The 26126-nt window shown below is 53.4% G+C and overlaps 11 protein-coding genes across 11 annotated transcripts; 5 read left to right on the top strand and 6 right to left on the bottom strand.

The window, feature by feature from the left end:
• Window positions 1–680: 680 nt before the first annotated feature.
• On the top strand, window positions 681–1257 carry CC84DRAFT_1213910 (uncharacterized protein; the record flags this gene model as incomplete). Its single annotated transcript, XM_018182587.1, has 2 exons — window positions 681–1075; window positions 1122–1257. 2 exons carry the CDS (start codon window positions 681–683, stop codon window positions 1255–1257), a joined length of 531 nt encoding a protein of 176 aa, XP_018040965.1.
• A 955-nt stretch (window positions 1258–2212) lies between these two features.
• Window positions 2213–2518, top strand: CC84DRAFT_1172982 (uncharacterized protein; the record flags this gene model as incomplete). The annotated part of the gene is made up of 1 exon (XM_018180007.1): window positions 2213–2518. The coding sequence occupies one exon, from the start codon at window positions 2213–2215 to the stop codon at window positions 2516–2518; it is 306 nt and encodes a 101-aa protein (XP_018040964.1).
• A 299-nt stretch (window positions 2519–2817) lies between these two features.
• CC84DRAFT_1113030 (ras-domain-containing protein) lies at window positions 2818–4195 on the bottom strand. The gene is made up of 5 exons (XM_018175339.1): window positions 3983–4195; window positions 3911–3930; window positions 3835–3861; window positions 3593–3784; window positions 2818–3543 (listed from the first exon to the last, which is right to left on the bottom strand). Exons 1-5 carry the CDS (start codon window positions 4053–4055, stop codon window positions 3193–3195), a joined length of 663 nt encoding a protein of 220 aa, XP_018040963.1. The 5' UTR covers window positions 4056–4195; the 3' UTR covers window positions 2818–3192.
• A 104-nt stretch (window positions 4196–4299) lies between these two features.
• On the top strand, window positions 4300–6790 carry CC84DRAFT_1161504 (uncharacterized protein; the record flags this gene model as incomplete). Its single annotated transcript, XM_018177756.1, has 3 exons — window positions 4300–4625; window positions 4676–6411; window positions 6485–6790. Coding segments are annotated over exons 1-3 (2110 nt in total), but the record flags the coding sequence as incomplete, so codon positions are not given.
• Window positions 6791–7324: 534 nt separating this feature from the next.
• On the bottom strand, window positions 7325–8206 carry CC84DRAFT_490343 (uncharacterized protein). The gene has a single exon (XM_018186487.1). The coding sequence runs from the start codon at window positions 8061–8063 to the stop codon at window positions 7434–7436; it is 630 nt and encodes a 209-aa protein (XP_018040961.1). The 5' UTR covers window positions 8064–8206; the 3' UTR covers window positions 7325–7433.
• A 632-nt stretch (window positions 8207–8838) lies between these two features.
• On the top strand, window positions 8839–10934 carry CC84DRAFT_1113024 (uncharacterized protein; the record flags this gene model as incomplete). Its single annotated transcript, XM_018175338.1, has 2 exons — window positions 8839–9549; window positions 9625–10934. 2 exons carry the CDS (start codon window positions 8839–8841, stop codon window positions 10816–10818), a joined length of 1905 nt encoding a protein of 634 aa, XP_018040960.1. The 3' UTR covers window positions 10819–10934.
• A 2572-nt stretch (window positions 10935–13506) lies between these two features.
• Window positions 13507–14628, bottom strand: CC84DRAFT_1237448 (uncharacterized protein; the record flags this gene model as incomplete). The annotated part of the gene is made up of 1 exon (XM_018183898.1): window positions 13507–14628. One exon carries the CDS (start codon window positions 14626–14628, stop codon window positions 13546–13548), a length of 1083 nt encoding a protein of 360 aa, XP_018040959.1. The 3' UTR covers window positions 13507–13545.
• Window positions 14629–16026: 1398 nt separating this feature from the next.
• On the bottom strand, window positions 16027–16929 carry CC84DRAFT_1237447 (uncharacterized protein; the record flags this gene model as incomplete). Its single annotated transcript, XM_018183897.1, has 1 exon — window positions 16027–16929. One exon carries the CDS (start codon window positions 16927–16929, stop codon window positions 16027–16029), a length of 903 nt encoding a protein of 300 aa, XP_018040958.1.
• A 428-nt stretch (window positions 16930–17357) lies between these two features.
• On the bottom strand, window positions 17358–19489 carry CC84DRAFT_1161501 (uncharacterized protein). Its single transcript, XM_018177755.1, has 5 exons — window positions 19040–19489; window positions 18825–18979; window positions 18303–18738; window positions 18147–18249; window positions 17358–18089 (listed from the first exon to the last, which is right to left on the bottom strand). The coding sequence occupies exons 1-5, from the start codon at window positions 19373–19375 to the stop codon at window positions 17539–17541; spliced, it is 1581 nt and encodes a 526-aa protein (XP_018040957.1). The 5' UTR covers window positions 19376–19489; the 3' UTR covers window positions 17358–17538.
• A 412-nt stretch (window positions 19490–19901) lies between these two features.
• Window positions 19902–21794, bottom strand: CC84DRAFT_1184574 (uncharacterized protein; the record flags this gene model as incomplete). The annotated part of the gene is made up of 3 exons (XM_018180757.1): window positions 19902–20466; window positions 20515–20795; window positions 20850–21794. 3 exons carry the CDS (start codon window positions 21792–21794, stop codon window positions 19902–19904), a joined length of 1791 nt encoding a protein of 596 aa, XP_018040956.1.
• An 872-nt stretch (window positions 21795–22666) lies between these two features.
• Window positions 22667–24065, top strand: CC84DRAFT_1172974 (uncharacterized protein; the record flags this gene model as incomplete). Its single annotated transcript, XM_018180006.1, has 2 exons — window positions 22667–22847; window positions 22900–24065. 2 exons carry the CDS (start codon window positions 22667–22669, stop codon window positions 24063–24065), a joined length of 1347 nt encoding a protein of 448 aa, XP_018040955.1.
• Window positions 24066–26126: the final 2061 nt, after the last annotated feature.

Genomic DNA, 26126 nt, shown 5'->3' with positions numbered 1-26126 from the left:
AGTCTATGCAAGCCGGGAATTTGCGGAACGTCTTTCACTCACGCGTCCACCCATCAACTCAAATAGATTTACGCTACCTTCCCATCGTCTATAAGGCGAAGCGCCCGCATCGCTGGACGGAGTGCTTCTGATCTTCCTATATCGGTAGCAGCGTGAGCATTTCTTGTGCGATGCTCCCTCGATTTGCGTCTCTTCGAGGGCCCTCTATCGTAATTGAGTTATCATCCGATCGTAATATATTATAAACAGCTGCATCGGGTCAGGGCGTTGATCTCGAATGTATGGCTTGCAGGCGGCCAGCTGAAAAATCTTGGGCGAATACACATATTGTCCATATATCTCTTCACTCAAGTCTCCTATGGCGTCGTTGCAGTAGTCAGGGCCTGTTGCCGTCCTGTTCGGATACTGCTACCACCTTTTGCACTTTTGCGCTCGAGACAATGCGCATCATAAGGGACATTCCGCCAAGATGGAAGGGCAGGAATACGTGCATTCCAACGTGTCGTTGACATACATGTAGTGGAAGCCCAAACTTTCGGATGCTCTATCATTTTCCGCTCCCCAGACACCCACGGGCGTCTCCCGCTTGCTTTTTCACGACTCCGGGATCCCCAAAAGGTTCTGCGGTCCCATCACTTTAGCACCGCTCCCTGTCACTTGCGTCGACATTAATACCAAGCATGCCACGCTTAGACAGGCTGAGCAATATCCAGGACGATGTTGAATGCTACTGCCTAGACCTTCGCGTCTATCCCGAAGTATCCCAGTGTCCATCATCGCCAATCCTCACCGTAGAATCGGCACAAAACCTCGCACAACAACTGGATATTCCACTGCAAGCTCTTGACCACGAAGCCTCAGCCAGAAGCGGCATACAGACAATCTTGGGTAGCGGCAATGCGCTGTCAAAGAAACAGATCGTGTGCGGTAAGGGGGATGCAGTGCAGCGAGAGTTTCCCAGTGCGTTCGAACAGCCCCACGACCCAGAGGCCCATGAAAAGTTCGTCGACCGTGTTGGATCTTCCTCAATACTCTTGCTCTTGCTGGTGGTTCTTGGAAATATTGTGTGGAAAAGGTGAGCTGGTTGTCAATATGCCTGGCTCGCAGCTAATTACAACCAGATTTGGCCGGAGGAGACGGTGGTATAGACTACTGAGCCAAAGAGAACTCAGCAGGGGTAACGACGAAGCATCTAAGGAAGAGAAACCTCTGCACGAGAACGAAGGAAATGGTACGGGCTGGGGTAAGACATCGTGAGATATCCAGAGTAGTCTCGAATTGGGTGTGTCGAGAGTACTCGCCTGCATAAGCAGGGAGCGATAGGCAGCCATCAGAGGAAAAAACGACAATGTGCATATCCTAGCTAGTGGTCTGCAGCAACCGAACGCTCCCTTTCTACAGACCCTTTTTTCTTCTACCAAGCGCACACGCTTTACGTGGCAATGGAGAGGGATAGAAGTCTCAGCAGCAATAGTGACACAAGTACCACCAGTCTTTCTCTGCCAGACACATGCACACCCACGTTGCGTCAAACACTGCGATTGCTAACACCATCTCGGGGATATGAACGGGCCACAAGTCTTGTTCGTGTGTCAAGGTATCAAAGAATTGCGCTCCACTTACAGCCTGCATGCAACGTTGCACTCTATTCCACAAAAATATTGGCAGCAAACGTTTACCCGAATGCGCGCGAGCCGAAAACAAGACAACGCAATGACCTTGTGCACGATTGTATTTCTCTTATACCTGCCTTCCCCAGACGGATTCGAGAAACCTGCGTCCCGTTCTTTAGCGCAGTGTTCGTTGGCGCGGACGCAAGTACCCAACACTACCTCCTGTCAGACTCCTGCGATTTCTTAACGGAGCCTAAACAGCACGTGAAGTAGAACCGAGACAGGAGCCCTACTGTTGGTTTCCCGAGGATAACCCAAAGCGTGGTTCAAGCTCCACAAGACTTCCACTCCGCGCTATCTCGAGCCCACCGCTCGTTCACTCTGATTGCTGATAGCTCCACCGTCGCCACCCACAACCTTGTCTCGGCCCCCTAAAGGACGTCTCAGCCAGCACAGCGCACCCAGCCCAAGACCCAGCACACCACATCGTCCAACGAGCCCCACGTCACCTATAAGTTCTATCCGCAAACACCTCATTCTGCCCCTCCACCTTCCCATCCTCCACGACCCTTTTGAGCCCCCTTTGTTACCCCACCGAGATGGCTCCCCTTGCCGTTTTCGTCTGCCTTGTCTGCCTTTCCTTCCTCGCCGACGCTCTCCCTGCAATTCCGAAGAGTTCAACGACGTGGCTCATTTCCAACTTCTCCCTCACCCTCTCCCCCGCCCAGAACTCAACCTCCCTGCTCTTCTCGTTCACCGACCCCTCGCCCGCCTCTCCCACAAACTTGACCTGCACATCCAATACCACGGCGACCACGCAAGCCTGCGGACCGAATCGCGACGTGCTGTTCAAGGTCAGCGAGGACCTGGGGGAGGTGGTGCTGAGGAGGCGCATGAGTTCGTGAGTCTTTGTACCGTTTCATCCTAGGAGTGATCTTGGACACTGCGTCCCCCCCTCTGTGTGCCCCATCGCGTGGGGAGATTGGTATTGGTTTCTGGACGAAGGTGGGAATGGGAGGGATGCGTGCTGACGGTTGGTATACAGAAACTCCACAAACATGGGAACAGCGAGGCAGGCGACGCATTGGATGGAGGGAGTTAATATGACGGAGACGGAGGCGGGGCGGCGGTATATGAGGGCTGAGGATTGGGTTTTTACTGTGAGCTCAGTGTCGGGATGAGGCCTTTGTGTATATTCAGAATGGGTTCATCGACTTGAGATTGGCTATTGCCAGCGAAACCGAACAATGGAGACCGGGACATTGCAGCGGTAAAACGAGAAGTGCGACTCAGACATTCGACATGTACGATGGATATAACTTGCAAATGACAACCCTACCTAACAATGAACAAGAAAAAGCTAGCTTGGACAAAACCGATTAAAATTTAATGGTCGAGTGGCCTCGACGCTCACCTCTTGGTCGCAAAGTGAACAGACCCGTAGACTCCAAGAACCGACCCAAGATATCCGATGGGATGGAGCGGACAGCCAAGCTGCAGCGCACAGACGCGTCAAGAAGCTCGTGATATTCCCCTCGTGTAGACGCACGAATAACAACCGAATAATGCAATTTCCTCTCTAGCAGTTGCAGCCTGCGGGGCCCTGGGTTTGGGCCGCGTCCCGTCCGAGGTTTACGCTCTGTCTGCCCTGGCCAGGGCGGAGGTTTCGCGGACCGCCCTGGTCCAGAGGGAGCTTCTTAGCGATGGCGGTGAAGAGTTCCCGCACGTTCTCGCTGGTCTTTGCGGAGGTCTCGAAGAAAAGGAGGCCGGCTTCGCGGGCGTACTGCTCAGCGTCGGCGGCGGGGATGGCGCGCTTATCGGGCGACTCGGTGACAAGATCGAGCTTGTTGCCGGCAAGGGCGATGATTATGTTCTCGTTCGCTTGGCGCTGCAGCTCCTTTACCCAGGCTTTCGCCTTATCTAGCGACGACTGTGGGTGTTAGCGGGGTGCGAGCCTCGCGGTGGCTGGCAGCACCTACAGCCTGTGTGATGTCGTATACTACCACGGCGCAGTTGGCGTTCCTGTAGTACATGGGCGCGAGTGACTTGTAGCGCTCCTGGCCGGCGGTGTCCCAGATCTCGAACTTGACTGTGGTGGACTCGTCGAGGGCGATGGTCTGGGTGAGGAATGCGGCGCCGATGGTGGACTCCCGGTAGTCGTCGAATTGGTCCTACGCATGTCAGCCGCTGTGGATCCAGCACATGCCGCTCGCTCGCATACCTTGACGAAACGCAGTACCAGCGAAGACTACATGCTGTTAGCTCCCGTTGCTGCTGCCTTGAAAGCACATGCGCACCTTTCCGACGGCGGATTCACCTGCACGAGTCAGCACTCCACACGGCATGCACAAAGGACCGGCGCAACATACCGAGCAGCACCAGCTTGAACTGCGCGAACCTGGAGCCGCCGGGGCGGCCGCCCTGTTGCGGTCGTGCCGACATGCTGGAGAAGGAGCGGCGGGCGATCGGGGCTGCGGCAGGTACAGGAGAAGGGGGTGCGGGCGCGGAGGAGGGTCTGGGGTATATCGAGCGGACGGGAAGGCAGATGGCGTAGGTTGTTGGCGGGAGGAGCGAAAGGTAGCTGCGTGACGCGGACTGGGCGAGCATTGAGGGACCTTAGCGCCTCCACAGGCCTTGGCATACGTGCTGCGGGCAGGTGCGTTTGGCGACATCTGGACCCTGCCTGGGATCACTTTCATTCTCCAAAACACACTGCGCCTGACTTCAAATCGTCTGCATTCCGTTCGCGTTGTACGCACAGCCCGCCAACACGCGCTCCACCTGCCGCACTGTCGCTACCGCCCAGCATGGCTGCCGGCCTGCCGTTCCGCGACATCAACGTGCACTCGTCGCCCTCGCACTACGCCTTCTCGTCGCCGTCGTCCCCCTCTGCGCCGACATTGGTGGTCGACCGCCCCAGCGGCGACCTCCGCTTGCACGATGGAAAGCTTCTGGGCTCGAAGCGCGTGTCCAGCATCGCTGGCATTCTGGGAATGATTAAGCTGCGGCTAGGTTAGCCTCTCCACCGTGCAAGCAAGAGCCCGGCTGATGAGTATGTGAAGACAAGTACATAATCGTGATCACCAAGGCCCAGCCCGTGGGCAGGATAAAGGGTCACATGATCTACAAGGTCATCTCCACAGAGTTCCTGCCGTTGCGCGAGCGACCGCTGCACGATCCTGATGAGGACACGTACCTCAGCTTACTCAAGACGCTGCTCAAGAGCTCCCCGCTCTACTTCTCCTACTCGTTCGACATCACCAACAGCTTCCAGCGACAGGCCCACACCGATCCCTCGGTGCCATTATGGAAGCGCGCCGACGACCGCTTCTTCTGGAACCGCTTCGTGCAGAGCGATCTGATAGACTTCCGCGGCGGGCTGAACACTGGCTATGGCCACAGACATCCTAGCGGCCAGCAGCCCGAGGTGGACCCCTTCATTCTGCCAGTCATGTATGGCATGATGGAGATTAAGAACACCTCTATCAAGGGGACTCCCTTGACCTTCATCCTCATCACCCGTCGGTCGCGGGTACGAGCGGGCACGCGTTACTTTTCCCGGGGCATCGACGAGAACGGCAACGTGTCCAACTTCAACGAGACAGAACAGACCATCATCCTTAATGACCACGCCTCCGGAGGACTAGGTGGCTACGGATCCAATCAGAACGGTGCTGCTGGCGGTAACGCGGGCAAGGAAATCCAGGTCCTGGCCTATGTTCAGACGCGCGGAAGCGTGCCCGTTTATTGGGCGGAGATTAATACCTTGAAGTACACGCCAAAGCTTCAAGTGCGGGGAGTTGAGAGCGCTGTCCCCGCAGCCAAGAAGCATTTCGCAGAACAGATTCGTCTGTATGGAGACAATTGGCTGGTCAATTTGGTCAACCAAAAGGGCCGTGAAAAGAACGTCAAGGAGGCATACGAGCAGATGGTCGACTACCTTGTGAACTCACCCGCAGAGAACACCGAAGGGGACCAAATTACATCCGAGAAGTTCCATGTCATAGAACCACAACAGGCTAAAACGACGTTTGATCGCATCCACTACGTCTACTTCGATTTCCACAACGAGACTAAGGGCTTGCAATGGCATCGCGCTAAGCTACTCATGGACCAGCTTGCACCGTACGTCATCAAACACGGCTACTTCCGTGGCGTAGACATGCCGGGCGACTCTGGACGGGTTGAGGTTCGAGGACATCAGACGGCCGTTGTCCGCACGAACTGCATGGACTGCCTGGATCGCACAAACGTCGTCCAAAGCATGATCGGCCGCTTCATCCTCTCTCGCATGCTCATCGACCTAGGCATCATCCGCGAAGGCGAGAACGCCGAAGACGACCAGGCCTTTGAGTTCCTCTTCCGCAACGTTTGGGCTGACAACGCCGACATCGTCTCCAGGTCCTACTCCGGCACAGGCGCACTCAAGACCGACTTCACGCGCCTCGGCATTCGCACCAAGCAGGGCGCCCTCCAGGATCTCAATAACTCCATCACGCGCTACGTCCTGAACAATTTTGCAGACGGGCCCCGTCAGGACGCCTTCGACCTCTTCCTCGGCACATACCTACCGTCTGACTCGGGCATCGGCGGTCAGCTCCTCTTCGCGGACCGCCGTCCGCTATTCATCCAGGCCATCCCGTACATGCTCGCCGCGAGCATCTTCCTCATCTTCGTAGGCATGTTTACGCGCAGGGCGCCTGAAGCTGCGGTGTGGCCGCTGCGCTTCATCATCGTTCTTTGCGTGGCGATGGCGGCTGTCTCGGGCAACTTCATTTGGAGCAATGGCACGCTTTATGTAAGCCGAATCCACACTCACATTGTCCCTTGAGCTCTTGAGCTAAAACAGGATGATGCTAACACACGCGCAGGTCAACTGGCCGAAGCTGAACCGCCTCCCGTACGCCATCGAGTCGGTGCAGGATACGCTCTCGCGCGTGTCACACAATCCTGTGGTCGGCGGTCTTGTGGGCACGAAGCACGAGCGGGGAAAGAGCGATGCGCGACTGCTGGGGTTGGAGGAGGGAAAGAAGAGGATAGAGTAGGTGGTTGGGTTGGCGGCGAGTGCGCGGGTCTCGGAAGGGCATGTACGAGTAAGGAGCCGATGATTGATTCTCTACCAACATACATGACACTGGATACAGATAGAAGTTTAATTACAACACGTCGCATTGGTCATTGAAGTTTTCATTGCTTTCTCATGTGCTAAGAAACCATCGTGTAGAACGTCTGAGACCCAGCGTCTGACTTGTTTTTGAGGACCGACGCCTGCCAACGAAAACATTGAGCATGCACTCAATGACGGGACGAAAGGAAAAGCCTGAACAGAGACTGCTACATATGATGGTGATACAGATCCATGGGGTATCATTTAAGGAGGTACAAATCTAGGACGCAAGGAAAGCTAAGTCGGTTGGGGAAGACTGAGACGCAAGGAGAGCGGGATGTTAGACGTCGGCGGTGTAAGGAGAAGGTTGTTGGAAAAAGGTCGGAGATGTAGGGAGAGGCGAGGTAGCGAGTGCATGTACCGAGGAAAGGTTTGCATGGTCGTGAAGTGGTATCGTAAAGAGCCGAGGAGATGTATAATGGTGTCGAGACAGTAGCCAGAGCCAAGGAGATATACAAGAAGGTACATGGGTAGAACTCTCGGTGCCACGTGGTACCCCAGGGTGGGCGCGCAACCAGTGGTCGAACTTTCCGTGACGGTGGCAATACCATATCATGGGCCCGGCAACAGATGTCGGATTGGTGTAAGGCAACGAAGTAGCTGTACTTTCGGAAGAAGCAGCCTTGGTCCGTATGTGTCTGAGCAACGAACGGCTAGCAAGCAGCGCGGACAACGGGCAAGACGACCACGTCAAACTCATCGTCCACGCTCTCCTGGCTGCCCTCGCTCGCCTCGGTCTCCTCTTTCAGCGCAGCATCGTCTTCCCCGTACTTGCCACCCACGAAATCCCACCCGTCGCCTTCGAGCCGCCGGCGCAGGCGCTCGCGGTTCGAACTCGCGGCGCGCTTAACGAGCGGTGCCCAGGCACTCTGCTTCTTCGCGCCTGGGAGATGCTTCTGCTGCGGGGTCTCGTTGTCGACCTCCCAATCGTCAAAGTCAGGCAAAATCCAGAGGTCTGACTCTGCACTGTTCACATTTGCGTTTAGGTTGAGGCACGTGCTCTGGTGCATCTGTTGCTCCAGCTGTGACTCCTGGGTGGGTTGCAAGCGACAGCGCTGGTTGACAATCCAGTAGCTTTTCCCATTTGTGTACCCTGCGAGTGATATACGTGGCGGAGACGACGCGCCTCTCCGCTTCGCAGCTTTGGCATCTTGAGAACGCCTAGGTGCTGGTATCGTGGGCACATGTGCAGCGCGGATATCGAAGCACGACATCTCCATGGGATCCATGGGGTAGAGACACGGGTCACGCGCGAGGTGGGCGCCTGCACTCGGATCGCCCATGCTTGGTGAGGCTGAGAAAGTTGGCTTGTGCAGGACAAGTGTTCGGCTCGGTTCGAGTTCTGTGAACCCGCGTGTATGGACTCAGATCACTCCAGGAAGGAAAATTAGTGGGGCAGAACAGCCACAAGATGAAATTGCTGCAGTGTGAGTGCAATGCAGGTGATGAAGTGGGGTAGGAGCGCCGGGTGGGGTGCGAACGAGGTCAATCAGTGTTGCGATATGGCTGCCTAGAGGGAAGAAGAGTCATTGTGCGATGACGTAGGGCTGCCGTGTGTTGGTGGCGGTGTTCAGATGCGTGTCTCAGCGACGTGGTCGAACGAAAGGTAACCCGAGTGAAAAAGTGAATGAATGAAGAGGGCGTGGGTACGCCGGCGAGAGGGAGTCCTTTTTGTAGGGACGGATGCCGGACTTGAGTTTGTCATATGGAAGCCCGAGACAGCCGCAGCAACGTGGAGCCTATGACAGTGGGATGTGCAGATGCGATGCGAGAATAAGAGCATGCTAGTGAGTGAAGAGCAAACGATATTCCATGATGATTTTATTTGGACAACCTCCTATAGAGGGCTGGACCCTGGCCATGGTGGGCGGTCTGGTGTTGGGTGCCTGAGGCATCCATGGGTGTCAGGCATGTGTTTACCGGAGCGGGACGGGCGGGGCCAGCATCTGGCCCGAGCGGCATGACCGCTGGCGGCAGGAGCTCTCCAAGATTCTGCAGCTGCCGGACAACCACCGCTACCGTCGACCTCCCCATCTCGAAGCATTGGAGGGTGCCATTATGCTGCGCGCCTCTATCCTGCGCGCCCGGCCGGCCCTGCGGCCAATTGCCCCCAGGGTGCGCCCGCAATGGCAGCAAGCCCAGCGCTTCTACGCCGACGACAAAAAGTCGCTCGGCGAGACGAGCATCCCCAATCCCGCGCCAACCGTCACGCCGTCTACCTCTGCCCCCGTCGAGAACGCGACTATCCCCAGCTCTGACATCCCGAGGGCACCGCCGGCTCCCGAGACCTCTGCCTCGCGCTCGGCGCCCGTCGTGCAGCCCGCAACGCTCCCACCCACCGGCCCCGGCACCGCCAGCATTGCCCCCGACCCAAAGAGCGCACCCAAGCCGAAGCGGAAGCGGCGTCTGGGACGCTTCCTTCTCTACACGCTGCTGCTCTCTGCCCTCGGATACGGCGGTGGTGTGTGGTACTCGCTCGTCTCGGACAACTTCCACGACTTCTTCACCGAATACGTGCCCTTTGGCGAGGATGCCGTGGCTTACTTTGAGGAGCGCGAGTTCCGAAGGCGCTTTCCTGGACGTGCTGGCCAGCCGCGACTACACCCGCAGGTCACGGGCGAGAGCAAGGTCACCATCCCCGGAAATAGCGGCCTCACTTCGCGCCTAGCCAGCGAGCACAGCACTGATCTCGCCGTAAAGGGCCCGCACGTCAGCGCCACCGACGATAATGCTAAAGCTGCCCACGACAGGTCCTCACCGTCGCCCAAGGTCGCCTCGCCCACATCCCAAGACAAGGAGGGGAAGCCTACCGAGTCCAGCACCCACCAGCTCTTGCCAAAGGAGGAAGCCAAGTCCGTCCCCGCAACCGAAACGAAGCCTGCGCCGACTCCAGCTCCAGCTCCAGCGAAGCAAATCGCACAGATTGATCATCTGAACACGCCGCAAGCCAGCGAGCCCATCGTGCAGGACGTTGTCAAGATCGTAAACGATATCATCACCGTCATCAACGCCGACACCAACCGTGACACCAAGTACAACTCTGCGCTGGAGAAGGCCAAGTCGGAGCTCAGCAAGGTTGTGTCCGACATTAACCTGCTCAAAGCGAACATCCAGAAGACGGCTGAGGAACAGATCAATGCCGCTCACACCGAGTTCGACGGAGCCGCAAAGGAGCTCGTGCAGCGTCTAGAGCACCAGATGAAGGTTCAGGAGACGCAATGGAAAGAAGAGTACGAGAACGAGCGCGAGCGCCTCGCCCAGGCGTACAAGGAGAGGACTCGCTCTGAGCTGGACGCTGCTCAGAAAGTCTACGAACAGAAGCTGAAGAACGAGTTGCTTGAACAGAGTATTGCCCTCCAGCGCCAGTTTGCCGGTTCTGTACGGGATCAGGTCGAGAATGAGCGCGAAGGCCGTCTTGGCAAGCTAAACGAGCTTTCTTCCTCTGTACAGGAGCTGGAGAAGCTGACTGCGCAATGGAACTCGGTCATTGACGCCAACCTTAAGACACAACATCTTGTAGTTGCCGTTGAGGCAGTCAAGTCTGCTCTAGAAAACCAGATCGTACCCAAACCCTTCATCACCGAGCTCGCTGCTCTAAAGGAGATTGCCGCTGATGACCCCGTGGTCGCCGCCGCTATTGCGAGCATCAACCCTGCTGCGTACCAGCGCGGCATCCCCAACTCAGCACAGCTCATCGACCGTTTCCGACGCGTCGCCCAGGAAGTGCGAAAAGCTGCTCTTCTCCCCGAAGACGCTGGTGTCGCATCGCACCTTGCTTCCTTGGCCATGTCTAAGGTCCTGTTCAAGAAGTCCGGCCTCGCCGTAGGCCAAGACGTCGAAGCCGTGCTCGCGCGGACAGAAGCGCTCCTCGAGGAAGGCGACCTCGACGCGGCTGCCCGTGAGATGAACGGCCTACAGGGCTGGGCCAAAGTCCTCAGCAAGGACTGGCTCGGCGAGTGCCGGAGAGTGCTCGAGGTGAAACAGGCGTTGGATGTGATGGCGACAGAGGCGCGGCTGCAGAGTCTGCTTGTAGAGTAAGCGTTGCATGGCGGAAAATCCCTGTTTCATGCGAAATCCTAGTTCCCTTTGTGTGTATACGGATGGGTATGTGTAGCTCTACGTGTAGCTTTAGCCTATAGAACCCTTATTTCTGCATATCTGTTGTTGTAACGTGAGTGGCGCTTGCGATTGACACTGATGTGAGCGAGTGCTCGAACCAGTGATGCCTGCGCGGTTTGTCGGGTTCCGTGGACCTGTCCATGGTATGCTAGCTATACTTACGCGCTACTTACTACTGATTGACTATCTTGAACGCGCGCATCGAATCGCTGATGACTTTGCACAAGAAGACAGTTAACAAAAGTCTGTAGTATAGCCGGTCATTGAGTGCACAATGCTAGTGAGACTGCCAGATATCAACATTAGCGAGGTTGATGGTGAAGCGCAGTCTCGTACATATTCCCTGGGCGTAGTCTGGGTCCATACGATAGATACAGTCGCTTGATCGGTCCTCAACGTGGGGAGATGAATAGGGAGGATTGGGATGGCGAGGATGCGGAGATCGGCTGGGAAGGAGGAATGTATAGATGGGGTAAGAGTGAGCTGGGCGGTGGGAGATAGGGTGATGAATCGAACGTGAAGGGGGTTCTTGTTGTGTATATTGGGCAGCCGACTTCAATGTTAAAGGTCTAATATGAAATCATAACTGGATCTCCACAGTTACGGCTGAGTAGTCGGTATTCTAGGACCGCAGACCTGCTTTGGAAGAAAGAAGAAAAAGTTCAACATATCATAGTCTAATAGGGGGTCCACATGAACTTGTTTCAAAAAGAGTCTCTCGGTTTTCAAGAACTTTCCTGGCTATCTTGATACAGTAACGAGTTGTTCCACCCAGATTGCACATCGTGCCTCCTGAATACATCAATCCAGGAGCATCGAACCTTTCAGCTCATATTTTATATCTGAATACGACATTCTCCAAATCGAAGACAGATACTGACATTCCAGGCGTGGTTGTTTCCCGGCAGCAAAGCCCTTGCAACACGGGTACGTGCATGCGTTTACCGCCATTTTGACTACCCATTCTAGGTTCAGGCCGCAGCCTCCCATTTTCGCTAATCAGTTTTAAACTATTACCGAGCAAAGTGTGTCTGTGATGACAAAAAGACATGTTTGTTTTTCACAGTCGGGGTTGGGAGGCGTGCAAAGATACGCGGAAGTGCACGCTCACCACTGTTACGATGAATATGCGAGGCTCTTGACCTAGGGTCTCATTCATCATATATGCAAGGGATCTTTCTCGCATGGCAAATTCGGATCGTTTATTGTCGTTGTCCCTTCGGCAGGAAACGGGGTGAAGTGGCCTTTCCATGCAGCCTCCCGTTTTCACCGGCGCTTGTCTTGCATTAGGCTCCACATGAATGTTTGCTTTGCTGTGGAGAAGACGTGCAGAGTACGATTTTTTGTGATCTCCTCTTAGCAAGAGATTGTGCTCAGGGATGCACCAGCGGCGTATATAGTCTCACATGCTCGCAACAATCCCTTCTCCACAGCCTAAGACATCCAGTCCTCTAACCTCCCCATAATCCTCAATCATCTTTGAACTTTTTATACTAAACTTTCAATCATCACATCCAAGTGATTATCATGTCAGACTGTATCGACGACGTCGTGGAACTCTTTCACCCAGAGCTTCCATGTCTCTGGCGACTCGAACATGAATTCTATCACTTGTTTCACTGATAACTTCCGATCCTACTTCCCATTCGCGCCAGGACCTCTTCCTTACATTATCTCGACATCACTTCGCGAAGTTTGCTACTTTGCCAACGAGACGGCCTATGTCTGCACACACCCAGACTTCACGTTCCCGGCAGCTGAGCAGAAAGAATCTTCCACCTTGTATGGCGGTTTGTTGCCTGGTATAGGGTCTTTCGTGCGTTGGAAGCCGTTGGCCGGAGACTCGGAGCGGACCGCCAGGCTCCAAGTCCACACTCCGAGTGGAAAGAAGATCCAGTCAATGCATAATTACACCAGGATACACTGACTCGAAGGCATATTCACGCAGAAAAAGCAACACCAATACTAGGGACAGGGAATTGTCAAAGTATGTACTCTAGTATCTCAACTGAGATGACATCTTTAACTTCAACATGTCGAACTTCAACATTTCCGGGGTAATGAAACGCTAAAATGGCAGACTTTCTGGTGGACAGTGGGTTGCGGGGGCTTGAAATGTAGCTTTGACGACGCATAAACCTTAGTCTGCATGCGCCGCTACGGCTACCAAACAGTCAATCTCCTGCATTATCTGATACTGTTTTGTTGTGATATTATCGTGAGGACAATGCATGACCTGCAAGATATGCTAGTGCAGCAACGTGGAAACATCATGTTTGCTTCCATTGTTGTTGATCATTAGCGTCACTTAGGTGACTTCCCTGGCGCTGTATAAAATTGGATTGTACTGATATGAATATTCAGATTTCAAGTCTAGTTTGGTTACATTGATATTTGGGGCCTATAGGTCGACTGGGAAGTACGTTGCATTCTCATCTCACACAAGAAGGGTAAACCCGGAGGATCCATAACTAGCGCCTGGCTGTCATGATTGCGCCGAACAGCAACTTGAATGCCTATAAGAAGAAAGATTGAATTGATACAATGGCTGGGGTTTTGAATAGTTCGAGTCTAGACTGGTGATTTGTTGTTACTCGCGTCTTGGTTGGCCGTCCGCTTGCAAAGCGGGATAGAATTCCCACTTCGTTAAGCCGTTGAGCAAATATTAAAGAGATTCTTAACCTTGACAGTCTCTCCATCACGCTCATACATATAAGCCCCATTCCCAACCCAAATCGTAGCCTTCAACGTCTCAAAAACCGCCCAGTCCGCCATCTTATCGATCCGCTCTACCGATGTCACATCTTCAATGATATAACTGTTGTCCGGAGGAATGACCACCGTAGCTGAGAGTTCAAAACCATCTGCCTGGGGCGCCCGAATATCAACAGTGCGAGACTTACCCTCCACTTCTGACACAATGACGCCTTCCTCAATGCTTACGTGAAGGCCGTCGCTTGTCTCGAGCACCAAGGCCTCGTTGTGAAGGTCGATGGAGGTCACGGAGTCGACCTCAAGCGCATAGCCGGACTTGAGGTAGTACTGTAAGTGAACATCGCGTTTAGTGGTAGTCTGCAGTCCTGGCGTTGAAGAAAACCCCTCATCGGCGGATGCAGTTGGAACTTGAGTCTTGACAGAGTCAGCCATCAACTTCACAGTAGCGCCCTCAGGTACGATGCCATTGTTCTCGGCGCGGTGAATGGCCTCTTTAAGCAAGGCCTCCAAAACGAAAAGGCCATTCACCTTTCCAAAGTCGATGTTTAGTCCCGAGTACCGTTCGCTCTCAGCCTCCACAACTTCCCTGATAATGACTAGGCTTTCTGGAGTAAGGAACTTGTCGAGGGTGCTTTCAATGAAATTGTAATCTGTTTGAGTTGGAACTGCATTGCGTTGACGAATTATGTCGTACGCTAGAAGTATGACCGCCACGGTTTGCGTGACGAATTTGGAATCGATGTCGATTGCTGTGTAGGTGCTGAGACAGGAGTTGAATAAGGGAATGAGGATGTAGGCTTCCCAATCTGGTTGCTCGTCGTCTGCGGAGCTTATGGCTTTGTCCAGCCTTTTGAGGATGTACTTGTCGGCGACAGTACTGAGGGCGCCGCCGGGACTGTTCCAGTCAGAGCCGAGTGCAACGCGTATAGCCAGGCTGGCATTTCGAGCCAGCTGGAAGCTGTCCATGGCCAAATTTGGCCCATTTGAGTGTTTGGGGTTTGAGATTCGACCCATGCTTGCACAAGTGTGTATTTTGACCTTTTTGAAGATTGGCTGCAAATCCCATGGCACCTTTATACTGTATGTCCGGAAATCATTGTGCCTGCTTGAAGTTTCAAAGGCTTTCACGAATAACGATGCCAAAGTATGTTGTCTTATAGGATCATTGTGTGGACAGAATGTGATGAACTGAACAATGTTCTACATCGGCAAAGAGATCCATGCATGAATATTCTAGTCACAGCAACCTCACGTAAAATAAAATACTCGTAGAAGTCGCGCGTGGCTACTTTGGACTATTATAGCTACTTTTAACACATAGTATACCCGCATGCAGAGTTTTGATTATATGTTGTGGCATCATCATTGGGTAACCTGTCAGGAATGGGATTTTTGGGTGAACGTTAGTGCTAGCGCATGAACCAAGGAACGAGTTTTCTCGGCTGACGCACATAACTATTGTGCTAGGGCTTAAGAGGAACTGCTCACACTGTGGAAGTACGCCATACTGAAATGACGTAGTACGCGGGGAACATTTCATACTTTCTGGCAGCTTTGACCAGCACTGGTCAAAATTGATCTCAGGCCTATTGTTCCAAAAGCTCAATACTACTCTGCTCAGAGTGACTGTGACATGTGTTCTCGTTATTCAAGATATTCTCTCTTTTGGGTGATATGTTCAAGGGAAAATAGCGTCACCCTTCTGATCTGAGCGTTTGTACGATCCAAGTCAAAGTAGCATATACACACAATGAAAATGCAACCGTCAATCAAATTGTTCGTGAAAGCATTCTTGAGAAAAAAACACGAGAGAAGCATTAACCTCATCAACAACCAGTCACCAAGAGCTTGCTTTTAGTCGACGCGTCCCACAGCTGACCGGGAAATCGATGGTGATCTTGGTGATACCTAGTCGATCCTAGAATCCATCGTTTACATCTACTCCGGCCTTTTTACTTCCGCTGCCCGATAGGTTTATGATCTGACGACCATAGCTTTTCCGTAATATGTTCCTCTGGCCTGAAAATAGCACGCGAGGAGCTCACACTTGAGGTACGCGGTCGGCCAGTAAAGCGGCCCGGCCAATACCAGCTTCTGATGACGAGGATTTAAAGCTTACGCGAGGTTGATGTGGGTCTTTGATAATTGTATTTGTAGATCGCCCCCTTAAAGCTACTGTCAAATAGTTGTCGAGCCACTTACTGGTGTGTGAGATCTGGCATTGTATTGACGTTACTCAATACTGTTCGAGATACGACCGACATGCCCATGCTATCGCGATGCAGACATGGCCGCTATAATCCAACAGTATCTAACAAAACTCCAAAGCCAGATGAAAGCGTGTCTCGTTATGCCGTGCGCAAACCATCATGAGTCCCCTCTCAAAGCTTGCCAGAAGCTCATCGATGCCCCTCAGGCACCCCAGCTCCACCCCTCCCCCCTTACATCTGCCAGAATCCTCCTCTGTACCCCCTCCCTGATATTCTCAAACTCTGCCCACCCCTCCGTCTCCACAACAGCCGCGTGATACACATTCAAGAACCCCCTCATCTTCAGCGCAACCAGCATCCCAAACAGCAGAAACCCCACGCTCACTTCGCCATCCTGCTTCTTTTCTCTACTAAACGCCAACCACTTCGATCGCGGACATCCATAGTAGTCGAGGTCGGCCAGCACAGCGTAGTAGCACGCCGTAAGATCTGGGCTCCCGTCTGCGAACCGAGACTCTGGCGCAGCCGGCTCGAACAGCGCGAGGAAATGCGATTGAATGAGAGCGGAAATGAGCGCGCAGTCGGACTCGTATTGTGTCTTGTCGCTCACGACGTACATGCCCGTGTTTGCATCAGCGTAGGCCTCGTGCGGCGTGAATTTCACGTCTGGCATGAGCACGTTGGTGCGCTCGGCGAGCGTCAGCGCGACAATACCTTCCCAGATGAACAGCTGCGTGCCGCACGCCGGACAGCAGTCTTTGGGGTGCCGGCGTAGGTGCGGTTTCTGGTACGCCACGTTCCCGATGAAGCAGCGGTAGTGCATCCAGCAGCCGCAGGTGAGGGGGAGATAGGTCGATTTGATGGTCGCGGCGAATTCATGCTTGCCGCATGCTGAGCAGATGGCTTGTCCATTTGGCGGTCTATCGTATTCGGCGCGTCGACGCAGGAGGTCGTTATCGACGTAGTGGAGGAGCGAGGGCAGCGGCGTGGCTGTTTGCAGATGATGCAGCGGAGGCGCTGGCGTGGCGACGGCGAGAGATTTGCTTGTAGCGACGAATTCTCCGTTGCGCTCGTACGTTGCGACTTTCCCTTCGATTTGGCACATTCGGGGCGGCACTTGACAAAAGTGCACTGTCGTTACTTTGCCAATCTTATTTCCGAAGTTTTGTTGCATGGCAGATGCGGGCGGCTGCTTATTTTGCTGCATTTGGTAAGGAGGTGTAGAAAAACACGCCAATGCTTCAGCAGCAAGTGTTTGCGCGGTGGTGCGAGACATGGTTGAGTTGGTGGGTTGCGCGTCGAATATCGGGTGTGAGGGCAAGAGCTAGCGGAAGGCTTACATATAAACATGGAGACGCATAAACTTGGAAAGAGGTCCGTGGTGAAGGCCGGCAAATGATTTTACCTTGAAGTGAAAGACGAGGTGGTCAAGCAAGACAATGAGGGAGTTGATAAAATGCGTGTATGATATCATTTATTGTACTCATACATCAGTTCAAGTACTATGCCAGAAAGCTCGTATTGTGTGTTTCTGCGCTGCCTATACTGATTTGTGACTTCCAACCTGGAAACGTTTACCATGCTCGAACGCCAGATACCCAATCGTGATAATCATTCAGTCATCCTTTTCGTGGAAATTATACTACTATTGCGACAGGACTAAACAGTGTCTGACGCAAGCTGAATAACCACCCCACTCCTGAAAAGCTCGCACCTAGTCATCCTTCTTATTAAAAAGAATTCGACGACACTTAGGGCAGTTGTCCGGAATCTTCTTGTTGTCTGGCCAGAACACGTACTCTGGCGTTGCGAGAGATTGCACATAGGGCGTAGGCTCAGCGCAGCAATTTCTACAAATCTTTCGCTTCACCAGAACAGTCTTCTGCGCGACGACTGCCGGTGCTCGCTCCGCGTCCACGAATCCGTCGTCCTCGATATTTTCCTCATCTGTCTCCTCTGTAGCGTGAAACTCGTAAGAATAAGGTTGATTAACCTCGAGTCCCCTCTCACTGAGTGAATACCTGTGGGCGATGGCCGTCAGGACGAAGACGGAATGGCGGACTCTGTGATAATAGATGTCATCGAACTCAGTCTCGGGCGACGCTGACGAGGTTTTGTTCAGGCCCGCAAGTTTAAGTTTCTTCACTGGAGGTTGGAAACCAGCGGCCACACCTTGTTCGTATTGATTCCTCTCATATGCTTCGTAAACCTTGGCGAAAGACTGGGACAAATGCTTCACGAACACCTTGGTGTGCTCCTGCAACTCTGCCATAACTCATTAGTACCACGCCATGATCTCTTCGGCAGATGAAAAGAGCATACCGGTATGTTGATCTCGCGCTGCAGCAAGCGGGTCGGCGAACAGATACGGCGCAATCTGTGTCATGGTTGGGGGAATGACAGGACTACCATAGCTATGGACAGCCTGATTCAGCGTGAGACCCTGACTCATCTTGATTTTTATGGGGACTACGTTACCTCTTCATCAGCTGTAGCGCTTTCTGATTTCTCCTGCAGCAGCTCCTCCTGTTCCTGCAGCTCCTTATGCTTTTGTACCGGGATTTCCAGCTTTGATTTGCTGAACAAGGCGTCTTTCCAAGTGGTCGAGGTGGTAGAGGCTGTCTCTTGTTTCTTTTTGGTTTTCTGTTCTTCTTGTGCCCAAGTCAGGTGTGGCGGTGATATATGATTCATTTGTGGCGTCGCCTGTGAGAGCGCCTCTCCAGGCTCGGAGGGCATGACCGTGCTATAGGGAGATGACACAGATATCGGCGGTGCGATCATGATGTTACCGGGGGGGAATGTGTACATTTGATGCTTGGCGGAGTCGCTGTTCACTATTATTGCATTCTCCATGAGCTCAATCTTATCCAAAAGGCTGTCAGATTGACTGAACATCTGGAATACAAGTACCATCCTGTTCAGGCTGTCAGTAAACGCTTCGAAACGTAGTTGTGTTCTCATCGTGTCAATTTGCCGGAGAAGATCTCTCATAACACTCACCATTCTTTGCCCAAGAGATCGAAGCCCGGGCCCAATACGGTGGGGCAAGTCAGCGTCTGCACCGTGGGCATGACTTCACGAATAAGTCGCGCGAAATCCGTCGCGCGATTGCCACCACTTAGTAAGGCGCTCTTCTCGACGCCATGGGACTCGACCTATGCCCAAAGTAAGTCGGTAATGTAATTTTGAGTACTTGTATGGGTGGCAAAACCCACGTAGGCACTGAGCCGGCTGCCCAGATCTGCACCTTTCGAGCCCGGCGCGAACGATAGAGGCTTCAGATCAACTCGGACTGGGTCCCGCACAGCAAAGAGCGATCGCATACATTGTTCGCCGAACACATGATTGCATCTGAATCGTACGGGCGCTTCAGCGTCATCCTCACCGGGGTTCGACTCGCCATACGGCCTCCAGCAATGAGCACACTTCCGGCTGTTACCATCCACCGACTCCACCGGAACAGGAACCAGACTGTCGAGAAACTCTTGCTGCGTTGCGAAGGTCTTGTCGTCAGCCTGCGGCGCACTGTATACTTTCTTATGAGGCGGCATTGTAGATATGATGCCCTCACGAAGCCCTGCGTGGCGGGGTTAACTTGTCCGCCCTCCCAAAGGACGACCGCGACGTGGTGCTGAGGAACGTTTGGTGAGGGTTTTGCAATTAGGTGCAAGTTCGGAGGCGCAAGCACGTTACACAGCTGCCTGCCGCATCCGTTTGTACATGCCAAGACACGCTAGCCAGGCGTGTAATAGTCATTCACTCAATTGGTTTGCAGAGTCAAGGAACCATGGCAGAGGTACAGCCCCAGCCATGTGGGGCTCCGCGCCTACACGTGAACGTTATAGTCAGCAAGTTGAGCCACGGTCATCCGAGCTTATCGCACAATGCTTCCCCCATGGGAGAGGCATGTATTGTTAAAACAATGTCACTTTGAGCAGGAGCTTGACATGGGGGTTATTGCCAGTGTTTTTGCATTAGTAATGCGTAAAGCTAACAGTACGGTTTTTTTTTCTTTTCTTTCTCAGGCATAGCGGTAGCTTGAGCCCAACAAAAGAGCTTGTAAGCCGTGAAGATACTCTATACAAGACAGTCGACGGGAACATCAAAAGAATAAGGGCCGTGGTTGGTGGCAAAATAATCGCAGGTCCAATTGACCTCAAAATCAGGAAAATTGTAGTCCAGTGTATCCAGTGGCAGGATTGGCGTCTCTTTTGGAATTTGGATCTCCTCCTCCTTCAATGCCAGAATCTCTCTAGCGATGGTTCCCATCGTTTTATACTCTCTCTGTCCTGCAGGCCAAAACTCGCCAAGCATCTTAAGCACCCCCATATTCAAACGGATCTTATCACGCTCGAGTGACAGCCTCGGTTCGCGGAAGATGTATCGACAGGCGGAGAGGTGTGCGATGGTCATGTTTGCGATCATGCAGATGATGAAAGGGGTATGGACACTGAATTTTGTGGGCAAGGTCAAGAGGCTGTTGAGTTTTTCGACTGCATACAGCACTTTGGAAGTGTGCATGGGTGCGTCTTCTTTGATTGAATCGTTCGATTCCGGCGGAGGCGGGGGAGCGCATTTCGATACCGACTCGATGTCGCTGTATCGGAGGTTCGATAGCTGACGATGTAGGTCGACGATGCACCTGCCCATGTCAGAGAGACTTACGCATGCTCGTGCGCCGTGAACATACGTATGCATAAGTATAGTGGCTTTGAACAGCAGTTCGTCGACGCTTCCATCGTCTCGTAAGAGTCTTCGTTTGGATGCCGGAAGCAGCGAGCACCATGCCGTCATCATTGTGTCGGCGTTGGCGCAAGTGGTTCTGGCGCTCTCGGTATCGTTGTACAGTCGGGTCGCAAGAACCCTACAAAGACCTTGTGAAAAGCCGATCAAATGAGCAAACGATGAGAACTCCATGTCGGAGAATTCTCTAGCGTTGTAGTTTTTGAGTGTTGCTGGTGTTGGGATGATCTATCGCACGCAGCGTCAATACGATTCACGATGCGTGCCAGTGTAATAACATACTCCAGTTTCATAACCTTCTTCTTCGCAGGGCAACTCGGTCGTGATTGGGAACTTTACAGATAGCCCTTTGTATGAGTGCGTGCTACCAGCGATATGGATATCAGTCACATGGATCTGCCACCATGTCCGCCTCCAGCTTTCTTCTAGGACTGGATCCCCGTCGCTGTTCTCTTCAGCAAAGCTTTTCTGATGCATACCTAGTATGAAGGCTCCATTGATGCATTCATCCAGCAGCTCTCGACCTCTTTCGGGTTCGTTACACCAATACACTGCTATTGAGTACAGCATTAGTGCCTGTATGAAGTACGGATTCGGCGTGGATCCCGTCGAGTTCAGCTGCCCAGCCTTCACTGCTTCAAATGCAGCGTTTGCCAAAGAGGTTGAGTCGACTGACTGGGCAAATATCGAGCCAATGTAAAAGAGGATAGGAAGTAGAAAGTCCGCTATGCCCGTATCCGTCGCGATTCTTGTTTCCAATGCCCATCGTGGAAGAACACACGGATGGGATACATGGAAGTACGTGTAGTACTGGGTCAGAAGCTGGTCCACCATGGTCTTCGTCAATCGCGCACCGTTCGGTAGGACTGTCTCAGGGGACTTCGACTCCAGGCTTTCGCAGGCGCTCTGCGTCGTAGAACTTCCAGATGACCCAAGCCCAAGCGAGCTGCTATCTGTGCTGAGCGCAAAGTTGTTTGTGGAATGAGTTGGCGAGTGAGGTTCGCCAGCCGCAATCTGAATAGGCGCAGTAATTGGACGACGTGGACGTCCGCCGCGCCGTGACTTTTGGTACTCGCATTCTTTTTCGTCTACACAACAGCGGTTACAGGCAGGTTGTAAACTGTCACATCGGACTTTCCTTGCACGGCATTGTATGCACGCAAGAGCGACACGACGAACCGACCGTTTGAAGGGCGTGTTCAACGAAGGTGTTGCAGTATCACTCATGTCGAGGGAAGGGCGATGGAGAGAACTATTGCGCTCCGGCGTTACGCGCTTGTAATGTAATAAAGAGCAAGGCAGCATGTGGACCCTCGTGAACTCGGGATCTCGCGGCGCCCGTCCCCGCGACGACAGAGGATGCGCATACTTATTCGGGTCTAGACGGAAGCACGACGGTTACAAATTACCAGGATGGATTGGAACGCCCTATGACAGGGAGAATTGCATCCAGCGGAATCTGAGCGCCTAGGATTAGTAACACTTGGCACGACGGACGGCAGTCCCAACCCCCGACCTCGAATGTCTCGCGACGATGTGTTGCATGGAACTAGGGTCGAGGCAATAATAAAAATGGTCAGAACGAAAGGCCGCGGCGGGGCATCGAGCAGACTACTGTGTGTCTGAGAATGCTGCTCCGCCGTGTGATCATCCCGATGCGAGAGGCAGTTCGTGCTTGTACAGAAGAAAATCAGCCAATAGCAATGAGCGACTGGTGAAACCTTCAAGGAGCAGTTCGTCTGCGGAAGACGCTAAGACACCGCGTTACTCAGACGATTGTGTCGCAACCTAGAGCGTTTGTTGACATCGCATTCAACATATGTAGTCCTAGGCGAGAGCCCTGGAGGTGGATCCGTCACGTGGTCGATCGCACGACCTAGCGCGCAGAGCCGCAAGTGGCGACGCGGCCGCGTTGTGCTGGTCCCTGACCGACTTTTCGGCGCCCCTCGGTTCCTGGCTAGCCCCGCCTAGACAACTACACCCCTTCGTTGGTTCCGTGTCTGCTGCACAGCTTCCTTGACACCGAGCAATCTTGCCTGCTTGTGCAAGTAGCATTGCCGCAGCTTCCTTGTACCTAGCCCCGTTCCTGCGAACGCAGCATGGTCAACCTCTACTTTCAACCAGATGCGCAGCTTACGCCTCAGGACCGCATGGTCCTAGACATCTTGCAGAAGGACTACGACAGACACAAGAAAGCCAGTGGCAATGAGCAGCAGCCTTCCGAGGACCCGGACGATTTTGGACAGAAGCAGGCACGCTTCGACTCAGCGTCACCAGAAGGTCCGATCGATTCGCCCCTTCTCTCACAATACCCATTCTGACCACAATGCAGATGCTGAAGAAGCTCAGGAGCAGGCGCTCGCGCACATGAAAGAGCTCAACAATCCCACCTCTGACCAATTCGAACCCACCGTCTTTGTAATGGTCGACTACCCGAACATCACGAATCCTATCCTTCGCAAATATATAATCGAACCATACGTACGATGGGGCCGCTCTGCTGTGCGCGTCGACACCGACGTCGTCATGCTCACACACCTGCTTCTGTATCTCACCACGAGCATACCATCTGCAATCTACCTCTTCTACAACTTCCACTGGTGGCACGGCCCGCTACATTCCATCATGCAGCTATACTACATGGGGTCGTACACTTTGATGATGCACCAGCACATACATATGCGTGGCATATTGAACAAGGCATACTCAGCAGTTGATCTCGCTTTCCCATATATTATGGACCCGCTCATGGGCCATACGTGGAACTCATACTACTTTCACCACGTGAAGCACCACCACGTCGAAGGCAACGGCCCAAATGACCTCTCCTCAACGATACGCTACCAGCGGGATGATGTTTGGCACTTCTTGCATTATCTTGGTAGATTTTACTTCCTCATCTGGTTCGACCTGCCGCGATACTTTCTCCGCACTCGCAAGACCGAGCTCGCACTCAAGGCAGGTGCCTGCGAGATTGCCAGCTATGCTTTCTACTACACCTTGTTCACCTATGTGAATGCCCGCGCCACCGTTTTTGTCTACCTCGTACCGCTGGCAATCATGAGATTAGGTCTGATGATTGGCAACTGGGGCCAACATGCGTTTGTCGACGAGACGGAGCCCGATTCGGATTTCAGGTCCAGCATCACTGTCATTGACGTCGCCAGCAACCGGTACTGCTTCAACGACGGCTACCATACTTCGCACCACCTGAACCCAATGCGCCACTGGCGTGACCACCCTATTGCTTTCCTTGCGCAGAAGTCTACGTATTCTTCTGAACATGCCCTCGTCTTCTACAACATCGACTACCTCATGATCACATTTAGCCTGCTGGCGAAGAACTATGAACACCTCGCCAGATGTTTGGTGCCCATGGGCGATCAGATGAACCTCAGCATAGAGGAAAGAGCAGAGCTGTTGCGGAGCAAGACGCGCAGGTTCAGTGAGGAGGAGATTGCCGCGAAGTGGGGCAAACAATTCGCGAGACTCAAGTAGACTTTGTACATGAAGAGACGAAAATTTTAATACCATATTCACATCCACGGTCCCGCACCAGAACTACTACACACAGGAAGCTAGTCTGACCATAATGTCATTAGCATTCAGACGCTTTGCGAGGGCCACCCTTGGAACCTATAGTCGAAGATGCCATCGTTCACGGCCAAATCCGCGAGCGCAATCTCAACTTCTGCGCCGTCCGCATTGCGCTCCTGGATGTATCTCACGAGTCCGAACCTAGTGCCCGCCACAACTCGCGCTCGCGACACCGAGCTTCCTCCCGGCCAGCTACTGGAATTGCTCGTGTTGCAGCAGCGCCTACAGGAGCGCATACGCGTACTGCCCCGCCAGCTTCGTCGAGTTGACCTGCGGCACCGCCTTGGCGAACCCATAGGAGAAGCCGGTGCCCGCTGGCTGGCTGGTCGATGTACAACATGCGCGCGTTGGTGTTGGAGGAGGACGAGTTCTGGACCAGGGTGGTGTTGATAGTGAAATAGCAGGGTCCGTTGTTCTGGAAGAGTCCAATCATGCTGGATGCGCCGGAGTCGTCGTTGAGCTAGGCTACGAGAGTCGCGTTGGGGGATGGTCTACGTGGGGAAAAGTACCGGAACCAGAGGTGGATGTCGGAAAAGCTGGAATAAGGGGTCGATGGGGAGTAAAGTAGCCTCACCGTTCGAAGACGCCGGGTGTGGTTTCGCAAAGGGGAGAGGATTCGATAGACTCATCTCGAGCTACTAGATATATCCTCCCTGTGGGTTGGAAAGGTTGGAAAGTGCAGATGAGACTGCGCTGCTCAGCGCGAGCAGCGAAAGGACAGTCGTGTAGGGTAGCGGACATAGTGTTCAAGACGTGCGAGACAATCGTAACGTGTTCATGCTGGGGCGTATCTCCCTTACACGTCATGGTATGATTGTAGCCTATTGAGCCCTTCCTTCTCACGACCACAGAGCTGACTCAGATGAGTGAATCATCCTTCGAGCATGAAGGTAGCGGGAGAGTGACCAATCACGAGCTAGTTTGGGGCCGTTGCGTGGGTGTTCGAGCGCGAGATTGATTGAAGCAATGAGTGTGAGGGATGTCGAACGCGCAGCCACCGGGGAACGTGTCGCCGATGCTAGGTCATAGCCTTGTGATGGTACAGAGAAAGAGTCCGCAAGATGACGTAAGTATTGAGTGGGCCTTGAATGTACGAGCGGCTTGAAGTTACCATCAGGTAGACGTGGGGCCGAAATACAATGTAGGCACGTGAAAAAAGCAAATGCGGCGAGGAGTTTTGCGCCATCTCCATTGCGAGAGGGATACGTCCGTAGCGCGGGTCCCCAGAGTTGGCATTTGTGCAACTTAGAACTGAAATGTAGTTCAAGATAAATGAGACATGGACGGCGCTGTTGCTGACTCCTGTTCTGCAATTCTAGTCTCTTGAGTTTATTATTTGAACATTCTCGAGCAGGCTCGGTCTCGAGATGCAGGTCCGGAGTTCAGTCCAGAGGAGGCTACGCCAACCAAGGCTAGCACCTTCGTATCCACCACTCCAAGTACCACGTCTCCTCCACGGCCTCACATGCGGCAACGCCTCCGCTGACTTCTGCCAACACGCCGTCGCCTGCGGCAGCGCGCCGATCTGCTGTTTCACATTTAGAACCATCACCAATATACCGAAGCCGCACAGCATATGGGTACGGCGTAGCAACCGAACCCCCGCGGCTGAGTTCCTGCAGCTGGCCTGCAGCTGCACAAAGTGTCTGCAGCTACGTCGTCCGACACTTGTCCTTTTCCCTTCGCATCACGCGCCTGCGTTCTCGGCTCTCCCTGAGTCTTCACCACAGACGTCGGTCTGCTCGCGGAGAACGTGCCGTCTCCACCGGCTTTTATTGATGGATGTGATGGCTTCCACCAATCCTCTCGGCGGCGCTACGTTGCCGTGTAAAGAGATGGCTTAGAGATGTAGTGCTCAGCTGCAATACGCGTTGGGGTAAGTCAGGCCAATATGGAAGTGATCGGGGCTGAGTGTAGCGGTGCAGCGTGCGTATTCGCTTCTTGCCGGGCGTAGCGTGAGGA

This window comes from Paraphaeosphaeria sporulosa (assembly GCF_001642045.1).
Source record: "Paraphaeosphaeria sporulosa strain AP3s5-JAC2a unplaced genomic scaffold CC84scaffold_2, whole genome shotgun sequence".
In the NCBI taxonomy this organism is placed as follows: domain Eukaryota; kingdom Fungi; phylum Ascomycota; class Dothideomycetes; order Pleosporales; family Didymosphaeriaceae; genus Paraphaeosphaeria; species Paraphaeosphaeria sporulosa.
The sequence above is the reverse complement of the archived record's forward strand: the minus strand, read 5'-3'. Positions and strand labels throughout refer to the sequence as shown.

Bases quoted from the DNA above. Each gene is read 5' to 3' on its own strand.
- CC84DRAFT_1161501 (XM_018177755.1), bottom strand. From the start codon at position 19,375: ATGCCGCCTCATAAGAAAGTATACAGTGCGCCGCAGGCTGACGACAAG. The intron at 18,980-19,039 runs GTGGGTTTTGCC...CTTTGGGCATAG, and splicing joins GCAGCCGGCTCAGTGCCTAC to GTCGAGTCCCATGGCGTCGA. The intron at 18,090-18,146 runs GTATGCTCTTTT...GAGTTATGGCAG, and splicing joins AGCGCGAGATCAACATACCG to AGTTGCAGGAGCACACCAAG.
- CC84DRAFT_490343 (XM_018186487.1), bottom strand. From the start codon at position 8,063: ATGGGCGATCCGAGTGCAGGCGCCCACCTCGCGCGTGACCCGTGTCTC.
- CC84DRAFT_1113030 (XM_018175339.1), bottom strand. From the start codon at position 4,055: ATGTCGGCACGACCGCAACAGGGCGGCCGCCCCGGCGGCTCCAGGTTC. The intron at 3,785-3,834 runs GTATGCGAGCGA...TGACATGCGTAG, and splicing joins TGGTACTGCGTTTCGTCAAG to GACCAATTCGACGACTACCG. The intron at 3,544-3,592 runs GTAGGTGCTGCC...TAACACCCACAG, and splicing joins TATACGACATCACACAGGCT to TCGTCGCTAGATAAGGCGAA.